Source organism: Electrophorus electricus, chromosome 22, assembly GCF_013358815.1.
Source record: "Electrophorus electricus isolate fEleEle1 chromosome 22, fEleEle1.pri, whole genome shotgun sequence".
NCBI lineage: Eukaryota > Metazoa > Chordata > Actinopteri > Gymnotiformes > Gymnotidae > Electrophorus > Electrophorus electricus.
In genome coordinates this window covers 5,772,720-5,792,357 of record NC_049556.1, presented here as the reverse complement: position 1 = coordinate 5,792,357, position 19,638 = coordinate 5,772,720, and the positions used below count along the sequence as shown (strand labels likewise).

Sequence of the window (19,638 nt, the reverse complement as noted above, 5' to 3'; positions counted from 1 at the left end):
AGGGTCTTTATTTTTCCGTATACAGACTTAATAGCGACCCACACAGACTAAAAGGCGGGGGGATCATATACTATTCAAGAGAAACCCTGATTGCGATATTTTAGCGGTCTGCAAATTTTTGCTTTTCAAAACTTGCTCCTGAAATAACACACAGACGAGTTATTTGAACGAAGACACAATAAGTGTTCTAAATGAATGGTTGAAGCGTTTTTGGCGCTGCTGGATAGGTTTCGGCCTATTCCTTTTAGATTTCAACTTGCATTTGTTGTAATATAGAAATACAAACCGAAAGGCCACGAATCAGTCTACTTTTAGATGAATCCGATGTATAAAACGTATTTTCATGCACAACGTACGAATTACCCACGGTGTGTTAAGATACTTTATAGGACTGTCGGTTCACGTAAAGCTCACCAGACCAACACATTCAAACAATCGTCAACGAACCCTGAATTCTTAACGTTGAAATGTCGCTGTTTTACAGAGGAGTGTTTTACAAATGTGAACTGGTGAATTTAGGCCGCATTTTTAGGGCAGATAAGGGCGATTGCGTGCAAGCTACACAAAATCATTTAATGATTTCATCTCACCCTGGAAGGATGTATTTTGTTTACTTTGGAAAGTAACAAAATCATCTCCTGATTTTGTAACTTGAGATCCTATGTACAACAAACCTATTGGCACAGGCAAAAAATATGCCGATCTATTGAAGCGAGGTGGCGCGCGTTTTCAAAGGCTTCGGTGAGCTGAGAGCTTAGTGTCGAGGCCTGGAGGTGAAAGTAAAACGAATCCTCACCCGAGATCGCTTCGACTTGCATGCGCAAATATACGGAGCTTTTTGTTTGCCGTTTTTTTAGTCCAACATGCAGAAAACGTGAGCAGGTACACATCATGTTTCTTGCGGCGCAAGGAACCGGAAAGGATGCATTTTATTTATTTTGGAATCCATATCAATGCGGTTTTAACACACCTTCCATAAAATTGGAATTTAATCAGTTATTACTTATCCAGCTATAAGCTGGGTAAGCATAAGATAAGATAAGCATAGATTTTATATTTAACAGAGTAAATGTAATTCTAATTAAGACAATACTCTTACCTTAACATAGTAATGAAATTATTAAGTGAATCTGTAACCTAAATAAAATTAATAATTGGATAATTACTTTATATTTTTTTTTTTTTATATATATATATATATATATATATATATATATATATATATATTTTTTTTTTTTTTTTCTTCTCCAGTACAGCTAACAGGCCACAAATTGAAACAAATCTTATGAAAATGTATAGTAAAGAAAGAGAGTTTATTTCATGTTTGTAAATCTGAACACTCATCAGAATGTTAGCAACAGAGTGGCACATCATTCTGCAAGTTATAAACACATACAAAAAGGAGGAACAGACACATCTGCTTGCATCGACATTTCTTAACAAGTCCTGACAAATGGAATGGACACTTGGGACTCTGTGTGTGTGTGTGTGTGTTTACATCATCCCTCCAATTCAGCAGAGTCTAAAACACTTCTGGCTTCCTTATATTCCTCTGTTTCTCCCAGATCCTCTTCTGTTTCCTGAAACACAAAACACTACTGGTCAGATTTCTGTCATATACATTCAGACATCTCCAAACAAAGGATTCACACTCAAAGTTTCCCCAAGAACACCCAGTGTATTCCAGGTCAGGTCGCTTGGACAGGCCCAGCTCTGCATCCTTCATGCCTCTCTTCAGTCTTAATCCATGTATCTCTAAAGTCCCTTCACACGACTTGGGTCAGACACTGGGGAATGTTGGATGCTGAATGTTGGAAACATTAACTGGAATGCAACAATAACAAGGATTCCCGCAAAGAGCAACACGCTGAATCATTTTCAGTTTACTTCTCACGGCTCCAGGCCCAGCTGGCTTCATACTACAGCCACTGACTGTCTAGACACAGTCAGAGCCCTCAATTGGCTAGTTCAATACATATACCGGTGCAGTGATAATACACTTGTGAACCGTCCCATCCAAAGAGAGCAAAGCCAACTTTCTGGTCCCTTAGAAGTTAGCAATGCTAAACAACATCAGCAACCACATGAATTAATTACAATTTGCTTATATAACCACAATGACACAATTAATCATTAACTGCCAACTGCCACAAGCCTATGCTCAGGGTGAATTTTAAGTATGAAGTAAATAAAAAAATAAAAGAATCAAAAGTACAAGAGCTGAAACTGAGAAGTGCCTACTACACATTAAACCTCTATGGTACAAGTGGGTCTGTGCACTACAACCTTACAAAAGTACAACAACCAAACAATGCTTTTATGAAATGAATGGAAGTAAATGCTGCTTGCTAGTACGTCATCAATTCCTACGATAGTGCTGGCTTAAGTAATGCACAAAAAAATGGAAATCAGAAACGAAGAAGAGCTTATTTTAGAAAATAAGAAGTGTAGATTGCAAAAGGTATACTGGACTCTCCTGCTATTCTGCCAAACATTCATCAGCCATGATTGAAAGTGAATTTGCCACCAATTAGCAGAATGCAAATGAAATAATTCTAAATGGACTACTGCTAGTTCCACTCACTGCTGTCCATATTAACATGCTTAGTTAAGTCACTACTTTAAACATCATAATGTGAGTTAGGGGCTGTTAGGAGGAAGAATTGAAACTATTAATAAAATGGACAGCATGGCTACTTTGTTTCATGAAAAATGCATTTATCCATTTTTAAACGCTCTTACAATAACAAAGATGAGATATATTTAAAAGAAATCTCAAAAACGATGATAAAACAAATGAATCGATCTGCTCCTATTATCAAGATTACTTAATAGAATAATAATTGCTTCAGCCTTACCCATATAAAGCATCTCCTGTGTGAAATCAGTTAGACGATATCAAACACCTGCCACCAACACACGGTCACCAAGCAAACCATGTCTATAACTCAGGACTGGACCTTTGCTCCATTAACTGCATCTCTGTATGTCTTGCTTTAAAATGAAATGCTGTGGAGGTCCTTGACCAGACTCAAGAACCTAGTCAAGGTAGTGGCAGCTCAGTGGTTAAGGTACTTGATTTGTAATCAGAAGGTTGCCAGTTCAAACCCCACAACTGCCAAGGTGCCACTGTTGGGTCCCTAAGCAAGATCCTATGTGTCTCAAGATGTATTCAGATATAGTTGGACATTGTTTTGAATAAAAGGGGTCAGTGAAACATAAGGGAAGAACATTCGCAACTGAAAAAGTTTTGAACACACCTTAAATAAGCCGGTGACATGGGATATTTAGATATTTCAAGTCACATCTCTTTATAGATGTCCCAGTAATGAATGAGTGGCAGCACCCATCATAAATAAATCAGTTTATCTTCAGGGAAGAGTGACTTAGGAAATAAAGAATGACATAAGAAATATCAAAACATGAAATGAACTCAAAGGGAATAAAAGCTTGCCTGTGTTTCTATTCTTACACCTCTCACACTGGGCAGATGTGATGCTGGCCAGGAAACATGGAGGTCGCACCAATGCTAATCGATCGCTGATGGTTACTATGGAGGCCACTAGCCATGACAATGCTACTGATGAATCAAAATGATAAGAGTATAACCCTGTGGGAGTCTGTGTTTTTAAACAAATAACCTTAAATAAAGATGTGTCCCAGCCACACGTTTTTGTTTTTTTAAATCACAAATGACATCATTTGGAAACAAATGTCTTTTTTTTTTTAGTGTGATACTGACATATGAAGTGTAATTAAATGATATGGGGTGTTTGTTGTTGCACACGCGTACCTGTGTACCCCTGACTGCTATTTAACACAGCACTGACAAACCATTCTTTCCCCTATCAGTTGAGTTAACCTGCTTCATCCTTGTTCAGATACTGAGTTGGTGGCAAAGACTTGATGCATGTCATTTTCAGACCTCAGCCACTTCACTGGAGCAGTGTGAGAGGCCAGTCTGCCTGTCAATCATTAGACTGGGTGGGTGTATGCAACCAAATGTGCATACATTTCTTCAGGGCTGAGTGGATGTGGTGGTATGTAAACATCTGCAGAAAAAGTAATCCAAATAAAACATCAGAAGTTAATGATGAAATTGAGCTTTTTAAATAAATTATCTTAAAGGGGAAAGAAAAATTTAATTTACACAAATGTTCCACTCACATAAAATGCAGTAAATCAATAAAGACATGTTTATGGTCCAAACACAAATTAGTTGACGCTGGGTAAGCACAGTGTGTGAAAGCAGACACCTTTCTATATGAATTTCTCACTATTTTGATCACTAAAGACTGTTTCAGCTTTTCACTGCTGTTAATTATATATGCGGATAATATAAAATGAAAATGTTATGGTTATATCAATCGAGCATCTTGGTGTTTGATGTGTCCAAGTCAGGTACTGTAGGCCTGTTTGTAATGGGGGTCGAAATGAACCTTAACTATTATAATAGTCATTGATGTCAGTAAATCAGCAGCGTTTTGTAATTTGTGAAGTAAATATAAGTAATATGCTGATGACCATTATATTTATTTATATTGTACAATGTTTTGGGTAGTTATAAACAAAAACACATTCATTTGTGCACACATACCACCCCCCCCACCCCCACTGTATATTACAAACACATACACCCGACTACTACATATTATTACAACATTAATCAAATTCATTTTCACCTTTGATGCTTAAAATTAAAAGGTAAGAGCTAATTCAATTCAAATGAAACTCAGTCCACAACAGCTGGACTACAATCCATCCATTTTCAGTTTGAAACCCAAATGCGCCCAGAGAAATCAATTCAACCAGGTCAGAGAACTTCCCAGTGATTCCTTTTCCTCGTAATTTTGAGTAGCACAAACACCTTCAGAACCGTGGAGAAATTGCATAATTTGAAATACTTGTGACTCTATAACCTATTAGTTTGTGACTGAGCTATATTTGCAGATAACCGTCTATGGCAATGAGTATTGACATTTAGTAAGATCAGTTACATATATACTTTGTCATACCCACCTGAGTTCTGTCACAACCCCACCGCCATATGCCTAAGCACAGTGGTGCGTGCACAAACACACACGCACGCACGCACACCAAAGTGCACACCTAAGAGCGCACACACACTTAAGAAAAGGTACCCGTTTCCTCCACTTGTCATTAAACATGAAGTACCAAAGTGAGACACAGAGAGACAGACAAACAGAGAACGAGAGAGAGACAGAGAGACAGAGAATGAGAGAGAGAGGCAGACACACAGAATAACAGAGAGACAGACAGAATGAGAGAGAGGCAGACAGACACACAGAATAACAGAGAGACAGACAGAGAATGAGAGAGAGACACACAGACAGAATGAGAGAAAGAGGCAGACGGATAGAGAATGAGAGAGAGACAGAGAGACAGGGAGAGGGAGACAGAGAGAAAGGCACAATGATACTGCTCTCTACTTGTCTCACAGACTGCGCACAAGCACACACGCCCACACACACACGCCCACACCTACCTCTCTTTTTAATCAGAGGTCTTTTCAAGCGTTCTGTGGTATTGCAGAAAAGATTTTCCAGACAAGGTTCAAACTGAGCTAGTGAGAGGATTAACTGTGGTATGTAAAAGGTTAATTTACTCAGTCAAACACTGCTAACATGTATGTGTGTGTGTGGAGAACTTAAGGAACAGGAAAGAAATGATAGAAACTAAAGGACAGAGTCTCTGCATTGAGGCGCTTACAGCTCTAAAAATGCCCTTCTTTGGCTTGGACAAAGCTCCACCCACCTTGCACAGAAAAGATGTATTTGGTTTCCACACTCAGAAATATAGGCACATTCACAGTAAAATCACACATTTGTCTTCATGTGTGCCAGAAAATATATGAATTTCTTCACGTGTGCATTCAAAACATGTGTGTGTGTGTGCTGTGCATGTGTATGTGTATGTCTGTTGTGCATGAGTGCATGCATGTTGTGTGCGTGTGTGTGTTCTGAGTGGGTGTTTTTCTCACCAGCAGTTGCTGCAGGTCAGTACGAGCCATGGCTAAACGGCGATGACAGTCAGGAATCATCATTCTGGACTCCTGCAGCACCTCCATCTGTCCACACACGCATACATACACACGCGCGCGCGCACGCACACACACACACACACACACACACACACACACACACACACACACACACACACACACACACACAAAAAAACACAAAAACACAAAAAATGGATCTGGTCATAAACAGCATTAAAATACCTAGTATCTAGAACATCAAACAACTTCTGACCAATATCACAGTTCAACTAGAACATCTCTCAATGCAAAATAAAACATATAACCGCAAAGATGCAGGTGGGTGTGTGTGTGCGTGTGTGTGATCCATCAAAAGAGATGCATGAGGGTTACATCCACAATGCTGGTCTCAGTTTGGAGTGAGTACAGTATTGGCTTATCGACCTGTCAAAAAGGACACACACACACACAGACCATAGCTAACCCATCACATACACGGACCATAGCCAAGCTATCACACACACACACACACACACACACACACACACACACACACACACACACACACACACACACCCCCCGTAGCAAATCTTGGACACACATTAGCCCCCTCTAGTGCGAGGACGTCTCGGGTAACATCATCAGACACACACATCAAAGCAAAGCTTTCTCTGCATCCACTCCAGATGTGAGATTAGACACACACAGACACAGACACACACACACACACACACACACACACACACACACACACACACAAAACGGGGTAGGAGAAAGCAATACAATTTTTAGTGTTCATGCTACCCAATTCTTAAATTTAAAAAAAAAGAAAGAAAAGATAAAGAAAAAAAGACCATCCTCGTTTTCACTCTACAGGACACTGACAAATTACAAATCGCACACACGTGCACCTCACAACAGCAACCCCTGCCTCTCTGCCACACAGCCAGGGGGAGAAGTGTAAGTGTGCACCTGCACGTTTCTGCACGTGTGTGCATGTGAAGGGAAGACATCCAAGCAATCTCAGAGGTTCTGATCAGCAGCATGTGTTATTACACAAACCTCCTCTGAACTTGCCTACCTGCTTTCATTTTGCATTAAAAACATTATTTCAAAAAATGCAAAAAGATGAAGCAAACAGACCACAGTCTTCATCCCAGTCAAAGAGCTTCACTTTTGATAACGATTTGCACATTTTGCAAGTGAATATGCTGTGGTATTTCCAACAAACGGACTTTTTGTGATCAAAATGCTTTAGGAAATAATACATTTCCTTGAAAACCAGATGTGTAAACATTTTCTTTTGTATGAATAAAAAAAGCAACATTTCCATTAAGTGTTTAATACATGTTGAACATATACACCTGCCTAATATAATGTAGGTCGCCCTCGTGCTGCCAAACAGCCCTGACCTGTCGAGGCATGGACTCCGCAAGAACTCTGAAGGTGTCCTGTGGCATCTCGTGTCAAGACGTTAACATTAAAGCCCTTCAACGAGTCCTTTAATGTTTCAGTGGTTCAACCCTTTGGCACGTTCCTCAAACCAAGCGTGGCTGGACACATTACGCTGCTGTAAGAGGCCACTGCCATTAACTAATATCACTGCCATGGAGAGGCGTACTTGGTCTGCAAAAATGTCTGGTAGGTCGTACATGTCAAAGTAACATCCACATGAATGCCAGGCCTTAAACTTTCCCAGCAGAACATTGCGCATCCCATAGTGCATTGTGGCACCACCTCTTCCTCAGGTAAGCGAGGCACATGCACACGGCCATCTGCATGTCGTAAAAGAAAACGTGATTCATCAGATCAGACCGCCTTCTTCTGTTGCTCCATGGTCCGGTTTTAACGTTGCTTTGTAGGCACTTTTAGTGATACGCAGGGGTTCAGCATGGGCTCCGACCAGTCTGTTATACAGACCCATACACAGCAAGCTGCCATGCACTGTGTGTTCTGACACCTTTCCCTCCATCATAGCCAACATTAACCTCAAATTGTGGCCAAGTAGCTCTTCTGTTGGTTTGCTTCCACTCCCCACGCGATTCCTCACCGGTTGTCCTTCCTTGCATCACCTTGGTAAGTACTAACCGTTACTAGAAACACCCCACAAGACCTGCCGATTTTGGACGTGCTGTCGTGGCTCAGATTTTTACGCTCGCCCCCGCCTTTTCTGCTTCCAACAGTTCAACTTCAAGAACAGATTTGCTGCCGAACATAACCCACCCCTTGACAGATGCCACTGCAACAAGGTAGTCAGTGTTATTCACTTCACTTGTCTTTGGTTTTAATGTTAGGGGTGATTGGTATATGCACACATTTGTTTTCTATGGCATCCCTGACATTTCCGCCACCTGCCGGGAGACAAAAAGGCCAGACTACATACAGAACTTGTGTCTTAAATAAGTCTCCACATCACAGGCCTACAAGAAACTGCCCTTTTAAATGTGCTGTGGTGCATATTTATTTGTTTATTTCTATTGTATATATGCATATTTATTTTCTTTTATTATACGTGAACATGTCTTTCTGCAAATCTTGAAATGTTCTTGTCTTTCTCCTACATTTCCTGTTAAATGTAGAGGTCAAGTTATTCTCTTGAGGTAGAGAGAGGCTGTCGTCTCCTGAGTGCTGTGAGCGCTCCTCTTCCAGCCTGCTCTGCTAATGGGGTTTGTTCTGTTGGTTCGTTGTGCAAACCCCATCACACACCTTGGCATTTATGTGCAACTCTGTTGGCGAAAACTTTTAGTGATGTTTCTAAAATATTACCCATAAATGTTGTTATATCACAAAAATAGTTCAAGTGTTAGATGATTTTCACATAATATCCCTGGGATGTAAATGTAGCTATTGAGTGTTCGGGGTCTCAGAGGCGTGTAACGCACACTACCAACCTACAATCACAGCATGGTCAAACTTGCAAGCCCCATTACTGGTAATATACAAGTGCATGTTTGCATTCACATGGGCTCACCTGCACCCATACATCACGCTGTTTTCATATGACTTACCTCCCAAACTTCATAGGGTTGTACCTATTCTATATAACATCAACATGTGTATTTTATTTTTTTTTGCATATTGGCATCAGCTAGTGAAGATACAGACACTAATTCTACTGTGGCCCTGTAGGTAAATGGGGTTTTAAAATACAAGAATGATTCATGTGAAGTTAGCAACATCTAGATATCAGTCATTGGCTGGGTAGTGTTAACTAGTGAGTGAGTGAGCAGCTATCAATCAGTACTGCAGGATCAGCCAGCTGGAGAAGCAAATTCCAGCGCTCGACAGCAACGTGTAATACATTTGTAACCAAAGTTGTAAATTAAGCAGTGAGTGTTATGTTTTGTAACTGCTGTATAGTTAAACAGATCTAAAAATACATCTAAGATATAATAATATTCAGGCAGTTCATTTATTAACAGACAAGTCAGCCCCATTTATTAAAAAAGTTAAACTAGCTGAATGTTTATATGTCATGTGTCAGATAATGTCTGTTTTGTGGACTGTAACATTCACAGGACAAAGGGTATAAAAAGGGAGTGAAGCACTAGGCTGGTTCCCTGAACCACTCAGCTAGGGTCTGCTAGTAAACATTGTGGAGATTGAAATATCTTAACTGCATTGTTTTACACATTTAACATTAACATTACTGAACATTCTTCAAGTTATATTCAAAAGCACTTCCTATGTTCCTCTACTGTATGCGTGATTAAAAACGCTAGCCTAGTCGAAGGTTTTTCCCCTTGTCTGCTAGTTCAGTTGTCTTTATTTCCAATGTGCCCTTAATTCGCTTGTCTATGAATCTTTATTTCTAGTACTTCTCTGCTCTCTCTATCTTGTCACTTGTGCTTTCCAAACAAGCTCATCTTATAAGCTTATTTATTCTAACCAAACATTACACTCCCTATACCCTTATATGTTTTCAATTATACCAATTCCTGGTTAGATGATTGGACCATTTATGCTACAAAACTCATCAGGAAGGCACAGTTCCCCAATTAATACAAAAGGGCCCATGAAAGACCCACAGTGGTCATATCCTCAATCAGAAGAATCCTAACAAAAAGGGTTTGCAGAGCTAAAGTAAAATTACAGTAAATAGTACTATAAAGAATACAGTAAAGAGTAATTCCACAAGGTTAGGGCACTTAGTGGTGCTGAGGTGGACCTTTGTACACATGTTCACTGCAGCTGAGATTCAGAAGCTTTTAAGTCCACACAACAATGACACAACTGTCACGTGTATAAGCGACCAGCAGCTTTGGTCTACAGCTGGGGCCAAGATGTGTGGATACTAGCATCTGGAAGCAGGTTTAATTTTCTTCTTTACTTTTAATCAGACACCCACTTTCTTACACTTCTGAACTAATACACCAAACCAGAGAACAAACAACTCCAATGCTGAATAAGCTGCTATTCATTAAGCTTTCAAGCAATTTCATTATTTACTTTATATGTAAACATTTTATCAGACGTTATTCCAAACACTTTCTTTATTCTTTTCAAATGGAAAACTCCACTGAATGCATTTTAAAGGGAGTGATAAATCATGATTATTCACAGCACTTACACTGATTAACATTATCAGACATACATAATTGACTCATATTTTTTTCCCTCCACATTTCTTTCCGCTGAGGTTTTAGCTGTGTTGCATTTCTCATTTGCATAGGACGCGTTCCATTTGGCCTAAGGGGCGGAGCCCACAATCAAGATATCTTAGTGACATCATAACCCCCTCCCCCCACACGGTGGGAAAAAATATGTACGCCCCAGTATAAGTGTGCTCATCTTTCTGTCAGCGGGTATTCTGGGGACATGGCGTGGTTGTGTGGCGTGCTGACCTGTTTCTTGATGAGATATTCGTCCCCCGCCTCAGCCTTCAGCCGCTCGATGCGCTCCTCCTGTTGTGCCGCCTCCTTCATGTACAGCACCTCCTCCTTAGCCAGCCTGTAGGGGAGCGCATGGGTGCTTCACTAACCAGCTCATTACAGACATAAATATTTTTTTCGCGTTCAACCGCACAGTTTCTTCTAATGTTACCTAGAGTATACAAGTCACATACTTTAGTAGCACTGCAGTATACCTAGACTGTAGTGTCACTATGGTGAAAAGAGGCCTGACAGACCACACTGTGGCCTCTTGAAGTCACAGGGATTCAGCAGTAGCGCTAAAGTGAGTTATACTGGAATCTCCCAATCCCATGAACAAGGTCCACAGGTGAGCAGTGCATTGCCTAAGGCTGAAACGCCTCCTGTACATCTGTTCATCTCCCTGTGTTCACCCCTGCCTGCTTCCTGTTGCTGCTCTGGGGCTTGTTACACGTCAATCACAGCGAAGATACGCGCTCATTAGCCACAGAGGCACAACACCCACCCTCACCCACATCCACAGCCACTCCCACACAGCAGTGCTTCAGTTACTTCCTTTTCGCTACGCTAATCTGTCTCTTAACTCCATTTATCTGTCACCACACACACACACACTGTACTGCCCCTTGTAGGATTAATTGATCATCAATTTAGCCCCTAATTTGGACTAAGTCAGGTGGCAAATGGGCCACTTTTACTTGATTGTTACTGAAAACGGGCCGCAGGAACATTGATAAATTTTGATTATTTATCAATTACGGCCAAATGAACTAAATGCATTGAATAAATTCGGGCGGTGATGGTCATAATGGAGTTTGAAAATATCACTATTGATAATGATTCCGCCTAATAGTCTTTTTCCGTCTGCCTGCTGCCGCTCGTCCGAATGACACGGCGTCGTGGAATTCATTTTTCATAAAATCAGTCGTGTGTGCGTGTATGTGCGCGCGTGCGTTTGAGTGTGTGTGTGTGTGTGTGTGTGTGTGTGTGTGAGGCTCTTCCTCATTAATCAGACACCTTCCATAGGGACATATGTGTGTGCTGCGTGGCTCTGTGAATCTGCCTGCAACCCTCACTTATATTTTACATAAATTACACTGGTTTTAACAGACCTCCATCGACATGCATGGCTCTAATACTCAACATATGCTCAGGTGAGGTGGTCTCGCTAACACAAACACACACACACAGACAGACGCAGACACACACACACACAGGGTGAGCTGGGGAGGGAAAGATGAAAGTGAGGATTGGCGAGACAGACGGACGAATGGGGGGGGCTAAGGCGAAAGGTGTTGAATAATTCCAGTCGAAGTGAAGGACAGGCTAATGAAATCCCGCAGTGCTGATGTTAATTTCTTATTTCTGCCCGGCGACACGGGGCCTCCACATAAGAAGGGCGGGGCCGGGCTGGACTTTTAAATGGGGCTGCCAGCACGGCTTCCCTCACCGTAATGGAAAAAGCATCTCTCTGGAAAATATAGAAAAGAATTAGAGGCGACACACACATTCGCTCTCCTCTAATACTGTAGTTTTGAGGCACCAAGCCCCCGCCAGCACCCAGTGACAAAAGCAAATTACTGTTGTCATTTTATTAAGGGCATCCGCTGAGCTAGCCCTGAAACGGGCGGCTGGATTACAACACACGCGCGCGCGCACGCACACACACACACACACACACACACACACACACACACACACAGGTGCATGCACATGCGCATGCGCGCGCACACACACACACTCAGAGGTGCACGTACATGCGCACACACACACACACGCACACACAATCAGTGGTGCACGTACATACACACAAACACACAGACTAAATAAATAAAAATAAGACATGAGGTTTATTTGAGCTTCAAGAAGTGAAGGAAAAAGAAACAGAGAGAGACTGAGAGTGCGTGAGAGAGAAAGAGAGGGATGATGAGAGCAAAAAAGAGAGGAGGCTTCATTTTGACCTGGGGTAAGATTGGCCTACATAGAGGAGAAAGACAGGGTGCGGTGGAAACTCAGCTAGAAGCAGTGACAGTGACAGGACACACGTGTGTACACACACACACACAGACACACAGACACACACACACAGACACACACACACGCACATCTATGCACATTAGTCAACAAGCAATTTATTTTATCTTTAAACATCTTTTTGATTATTTTTATGTTTTACTGTATTAGAAAACTAGAGCATGTAGTATTGCACCAGTCATTATTTGGATAGTTCTGGTCTCAAGTCAACAGGCTTTTCAAGCTGTTAATTAAAAGGACTGTGTGTTGATTTTTAAAACCAGATAACAGATTTTTTGTCAGATATGTGAGGTAAACACATTTATTCTGGCAGTATTAGCTGACAGGGAAGTGCAAGTTTCTATTTTAAAGATTTAATAAACTTGGGCTACCTAGTGAATAGGTGCAAAATGCTTTTAAAATTAGCAATTAAGGAGGCATTAGTTAGCCAACTGGGAGACACGGTCAGTTGTGTTGTGATAACGTCTCCCTTTTGGAAATCAGTGAGTTAAGTTAAACTGTGTTCTGCATTTCCTAACCAACATATTTGGTAGCTGCCTATCCAAACATAAAAGTGCACTAAACCCAGAGAAGTCCAGTTCTGGTGTAGCAGAGGAAAGCAGGCCAATATACTGGAAAAGCAGAAGTGAGCAGTATGAATTTGACATCATTCTTAATCTTAATAAATTAAAGAAAGAAAGAAACAGAATCAATTGTGGAATTTTGAGATTTCACAATAAATATACTTCCCTTAACCTTTCCTAAGTAACTGTAATTAAATAACTGATATGAGTCATTGTGAGGTCAGAGATTTACCCTGGTTCACTGCCTGTAATGTAGTCAGCATAGCGACTGTAAACGTTCATTTCAAATCAAAACTAAAACTATTAATTTGACAATCACTTCATTGTAGGCCCATATATTTGTTTCATGAGAATAATAGTTGCTCTCACTGAGACAGTGTGAAAGGATCCTGCATTTTTACTGTGCAAATAAAATGCCAGTAATTCAAGCGATTAGGCAACATCTACAACCAGCAGTTGTATAACCAGCAGAAATGCTGCCAATAGAATTATCTTAGCATCATAGATTGCTATCCATGAATGAAGTTTTAATTGCCTTGTGAGGCTCTGCTGGTGGTTTAGTTTATTAGTCTTGTCTTTTTAATGAAAGATGGCAAAACACAAAATATCATCCCAGGAAGTTGGCAATTTGACACTACAATAATTTTCATTTGAAATGTGATAATCAATGTGATATTGATATAAACAATTTTTTGATACTGATTTGTTTTAATCAAATCGAATATAAATTTAATATATTGCCTAGCCATAGAACATGCACAAAAAAAATGAAGAAGGCATAGTGAGTTGCTGTTGCAGTATTTGAATGAAGTCTGAATTTAGATTTTAGAAGGTGTAGCAGAGCAGATGAAAATATGAATGTTCCAGCAACCAGAGAGCAAGAGAACAGGAACGTGCAAGCTCTGCAGGCAAGACCATCAACCCAGGCTCTCCTGACAAATGAAGAAATGCAATTCAGCAATACAACAACGAGTAGTGGACAAAATCAATAATGCGACCTGCAGCCAAGGAGGTGCTGCTCCTGTGTGTGTGTGTGTGTGTGTGTGTGCGCGTGTGTGTGTGTGTGCGCATGTGCGTGTGCACTGGGGTGCACCTGGCCCCTCTCTGAAGGCCTGGGCCGAGGGAAATCTATAGCAGCTAAAGAGCTGAGAACATAGAGCAGCTGGTGCAGCTCCAATTTGATCAATAGCAACTACTCCATGATAACAGGAGAGCTGGACAACAGGCAGGAGATGCTCTAACAAGAGAGCCAAGCATCTGCCAGCACGTCTGGCCTGTTCATGGACATCTGACATGGCCAGTCCTGCCCGTCGGCGGCAGTGAGCGGATCTACAAAATGGGACGACCGAGTTGGGTACAAACATGTTTGTGTACGGTGTCCTGACAGGACCAGTGGGGTAAATATTAAAACCACTCAGTGAAATCAGATGGTCCCTGTGGGTTCCAGACTACATTCCAAAGCAGCCAAAAGCCAAAGCCTCCGAAATCTGATCCACATCAAACAGCAGTCAGTGCAGAGTCATGGAGGCATGGCCAGGGGCACCAAGGGAGGGGAGTGTTAACAATGATGATCAGGACCAGCATATCTCCTCAGTATGTGCTCTACATTTGCAAGACAAAACAGCTAATGTATGCAAGAGATATGGCAAACAGATTCAAATATATACAACATTATACAATATACAGATTTTTTTTTTTAATACCAGGACAGAGACTGTCTAAATTGATTTAGATAATTCTCTTATGTTTCTGAGTGACTTTGCATACAAAGCTATGGACGAAGGCAATCATTTGTGTTGGCTCCTCTCCAAAGTTGAACAAGCCAGTTTCAAATGTTCATCATTCACTCAAGACCAATAAAAGCCAATGACCTATTACTGTACCTCCAGATTTATACCGTCTCTAAACTTTCTGATAGAACTTTAAATTCACAAAACAATTTATTCACTGTGTTATACTGACAAATGTGTCAATTGCTCTGGATAAGAACGTCTGTCAAATGCTGAACGTGTAAATGTAAAATGCATTTAGTAATTGTCACTACATTCTCACAGTGGCTATAATCTTGAAACACTGGACAACAGTCCACCTTTCAGTGTAAGGCCCTTAAATGTGCAAGATGTCGTTTCTATGTTTGTAGCATCAGTAAATGGACCAAAGAAATTTAGGTAGATAAATCTCAACTATTTAGTACGGATTAGGATTAATTACAATCCCAATCGTCATCCGCACTTTCGCATACCAGAAGAGTTCATCTAATTTACAGATTTCCTGCACCTGACTTTACATGGGATGTTAATGCATCTGATAGCTGGATCTAGACAATAATTAATTTAACCTACTCATCAAGCGAATAGCGTCTGCTTTTATAACCGCTAATTTATGTTGTACACATTAACAGGCACAATGATTTGTGATTTTTTTTTACAGTGTTAACTAACTAGACATCTAGTGTAGGCACCGACGAATTTAGAAACAAAAAGCTAATCATAAGTCATTTTAATAGTAAGTAAGCCTCGGTGAACAGGATGCATAATGCTACCCAACAGTATCCTAACCATTAACCGCTGACTCCGTTATCTAGCTAGCAAGTATTAGCTACATCAATTTAATGAAGACCAAGCGTTTTAGCTAACTTAGCTAGATACCTGTTAATAACCTAACATATTCTAATATAAAAAAAAATATATGCGAAAGAAAGAAAACTAACGGACTGTTGAATACTTCAAGCCACCCTTCTTTGTATGCGAAACGTATGCTAGATCGCTAAAAAAGCACCGTGTGAGATTTTGAACGTTGCCTCTACAAAACTCCCCAAAACAGTGAAGGAGTTGCTCAGCTCTCCGGTATAGCTGCGGCCTTGAGCTAATACAACAAAGGTTTTAAAGATTTGGTCATTCGTACACTTACCGTTTTACAACTCCAGTCTTGATTTTTATCTGTCGTATTCTTGGATCCGACATTACTCAAGTGAGTTAGGAAATGGATAATGAATGAAAGGTTGTAATAAGAGGAAAAAATATTCCACGAGAGTAGCTGGTGGTTGCTAGCTAGCTAGCACAATAAAGCAAGCGTGAGAAAGAAAACTGCGCATGCGCGAATAGGTTGCCTTCTACGTCCTGTATAAAACAGTGACAGTTTCCATAGTAGCCTGATCTTGGATACACAAAAAGATCAAATCAGTTCCAGTCATTTGAATCTTTTCTGTAGGCTAATGAATTGACAGCGAGGTAGTTAAACCATGAAATTCACACAGAAGACTGAAATAGCAGCATTACGTATTTCATCCCCTGAATGTGTTATCCCATTATCGAATTGTTAAAAGTATCCTGAAAAAAACCTAGGCGCGCGCGCACAGACACACAAACACACACACACATACACACACACACACACACACACACACACACACACACACATATATATATATATATATATATATATAATCTGCTAATACTTTTTTTAATAACCAAGACACTGCTGAAATTAAATTAAATATTAATAAATAGAATGTATTTAGATTTTGAAGGCTAGCTGTAAGATGAAGATAGTTGACCTACTTTGAGTTACTAGTAGGCCAGGTCTGTGGTGGCTTTAGTTTTTAAATATATATCCCTTTATGTAATTCATGGTTACATGAAGCGTCCAAAAATATAGAAATAATTAAAAAGAGGAGGCACACAGCTTATTCAAGCTGTTTCCTATTTATCAAAACAAGTATTAAGATTAGAATAATGTATTGCTGTTAAGAAATGATCCATATGCTTACATGTTAATGGGCCTATTATTAAAGCCCATTTATTATTAATAATAAACAGTAATAATAAAACATAATCGACAACAAGAATAAGAACAACAGCAACAACAACAACAACAACAACAACAACAATAATAATAATAATAGGCTAGTATTAGGCCTATTATTAAGCGGTGACATTGCTGTTATTGCTCCGAGCCTAAATGACACCGTGAATGTCTTTTTATGAGCCAATAGACTATGACATTCATAATTCTACCTCCTGAATGGCCTGAAAAGTCAAATGCAGCTCGTGAAGTGCAGTCTACGTTGCATTGTCTACTCTACTTCACTCGCGCCGAAACTGCACTGGACAACAATGGCCACCCCGATTGCCAAAGGTAATGTTTTAGATTGGACCAGGTAAAGTGAGATATGTCGTGCGTGGCAGGAGTTGTCAAACCGCAGACAAGGAGCTAGGAATGATGAATGTCATGGCCGCGAGAGCCCAAGCGCAGAGATATCGGTCCTCCGTCACCCGTTTAACCCAGAACGGCAGCACGTGCAACAGCACTGTCCGGATGAAGACACAGATCCGAGTGATATATGTTCATGGTCTCCAAATCGGTTTATTTGTTGTTATCGATCTTATAAAAGATAAAAAAGTGTAAGGTTCGCTAAATATGGGGTTACCACAAGAACAGGCCTTTGGGTTATTCTCAAAGCATTTTACAAAACAGATTCCTTCCTTAAAGCAAGAGGTCAAACAAAGATTTATCATAGTAAAACGACATTGACTGAACCTATAAAACAGCTACATCTAGGGGAAAAACAAATGTATGGCGAATATTATAGGCTATTATAACCTAGTCTACAACTAAAATTATTGACTGTGTCGGCATATCCATTTAAAGCCAATCAGACAATCTTTAACCTATTAAAGTAGGCTGACTGGCTTTTTAGAGTGTGAACTATTTGCCGTTCTCTGTCAAAATGCATTGCATAGGCTATAAGCCGTTAGAAAATTTTAAACAGAATTTTGAGGAAATATACTGAAAAGAGGTACTTATACACCTGATAGCTGGTATCCGTGTTACGTGTTGTTTAGGCAATATTTCATACGAAGAATGGTAAAGTGAAAAAGTCCGGAGGCGTAAAAATAGTTAGAAGCTTAGAACTGAACCATAGACTTTCTCATCATTTATGTTGTTTACTGAAAATTAATTATTTACTTTGTTTCTGATTGCACAGTGTTTGTTCACAAATTAGCGTGTTTCATATGAAAATGAATCATTATGCTCTTAAATTCTCACTATTTTATGTTCGCTTGGAAACGTTTCCGAGAGGTGGGAGAAAAATGCAGGCTTATTAGATAATTTTTCTCTAATGAAATAAATAAATAAAATCATTCGCCATTAACTCCTGTTTCAGCGAGGCTAAAGAGGTTAGAGGGAGAGAAAAATACTTATTCATTCTCACTGCTACCGGAACGACCTAATGATGTAGGATTTCGGATTTGTCACGCGTTAATGCGATTCATTATAGCCAAAAGTGACTTCAAAAAGCCAAAGATATTACCTTGTCTAATACATTTTTCTTCCCTGCCTCCCTGCGCAGACACACAGATAAGGGGCATTCGTGCTCACATGCCGCTGTGAGATGATGGTCGTAAACCGCAGACATCTTGCATACGAGCCCGTAAAAAGGTTCCCAAAACTAATGCCGCTTTTAAGAAAATCAGACGAGTAGTCTCCCCACACACACCTTTCCCACTCCCTCTCTCTCTCTCCCTCTCTCTCTCTCTCTCTCTCTCTCTCTCTCTCTCTCTCTCTCTCTTTGTCTGACCGTTGATTATTGGTATTTTCCTAGTTTTCCAAACTAATAAGTGGCACTATCAAGCATTTGGAAGCGCCCAGAGACCGCAGACAAGCTGCTCGGCTTAATTGATATTGAGCGAGTCGCGGGTAGGCGAGAACGGGGCCACTGCTGTCTAATTTGCAGTTTAATCAGCGTTAGTAATGAGAGCGGCTGATTAGCGCTGGGTGGAAATAAAAGAGAGTTACAAGGAACGTCTGTCAGAGTCCGGTGATAATTCAGGACTAATTGTGGTGATTAGAGCAAACTGGATGACTTTGGAGTTTTCTAACGTAGGCTAGTGTGTGTGCTTGTGTGTCCGCGCGTCTGTGTGTATTCTGGCGTTAACAAAAGCCCTTTCCTAATATTCAATTAAACATTTAATAATACAAATTAACATTCAAAAGCATGGAAAATTCTTGTCATATCACAGCGAATTTGATCACCCAAACTCCTTAATCCGATTGAGCTATTTCTACCTCTCACATATTACGCATCCAGAATCATAGATATCTTTTTCACCTTAACAATGGTTCGCTCTCTTTTTAAACAGGTTCGCCGCACACGCATTCGCATAAA

The 19,638-nt window shown here is 40.3% G+C and overlaps 1 protein-coding gene across 1 annotated transcript; it reads right to left on the bottom strand.

Moving 5' to 3' along the window:
* Positions 1-1,294: 1,294 nt before the first annotated feature.
* tbca (tubulin cofactor a) lies at positions 1,295-16,560 on the bottom strand. The gene is made up of 4 exons (XM_027019320.2): positions 16,380-16,560; positions 10,846-10,951; positions 6,002-6,088; positions 1,295-1,580 (listed from the first exon to the last, which is right to left on the bottom strand). The coding sequence occupies exons 1-4, from the start codon at positions 16,430-16,432 to the stop codon at positions 1,500-1,502; spliced, it is 327 nt and encodes a 108-aa protein (XP_026875121.2). The 5' UTR covers positions 16,433-16,560; the 3' UTR covers positions 1,295-1,499.
* Positions 16,561-19,638: the final 3,078 nt, after the last annotated feature.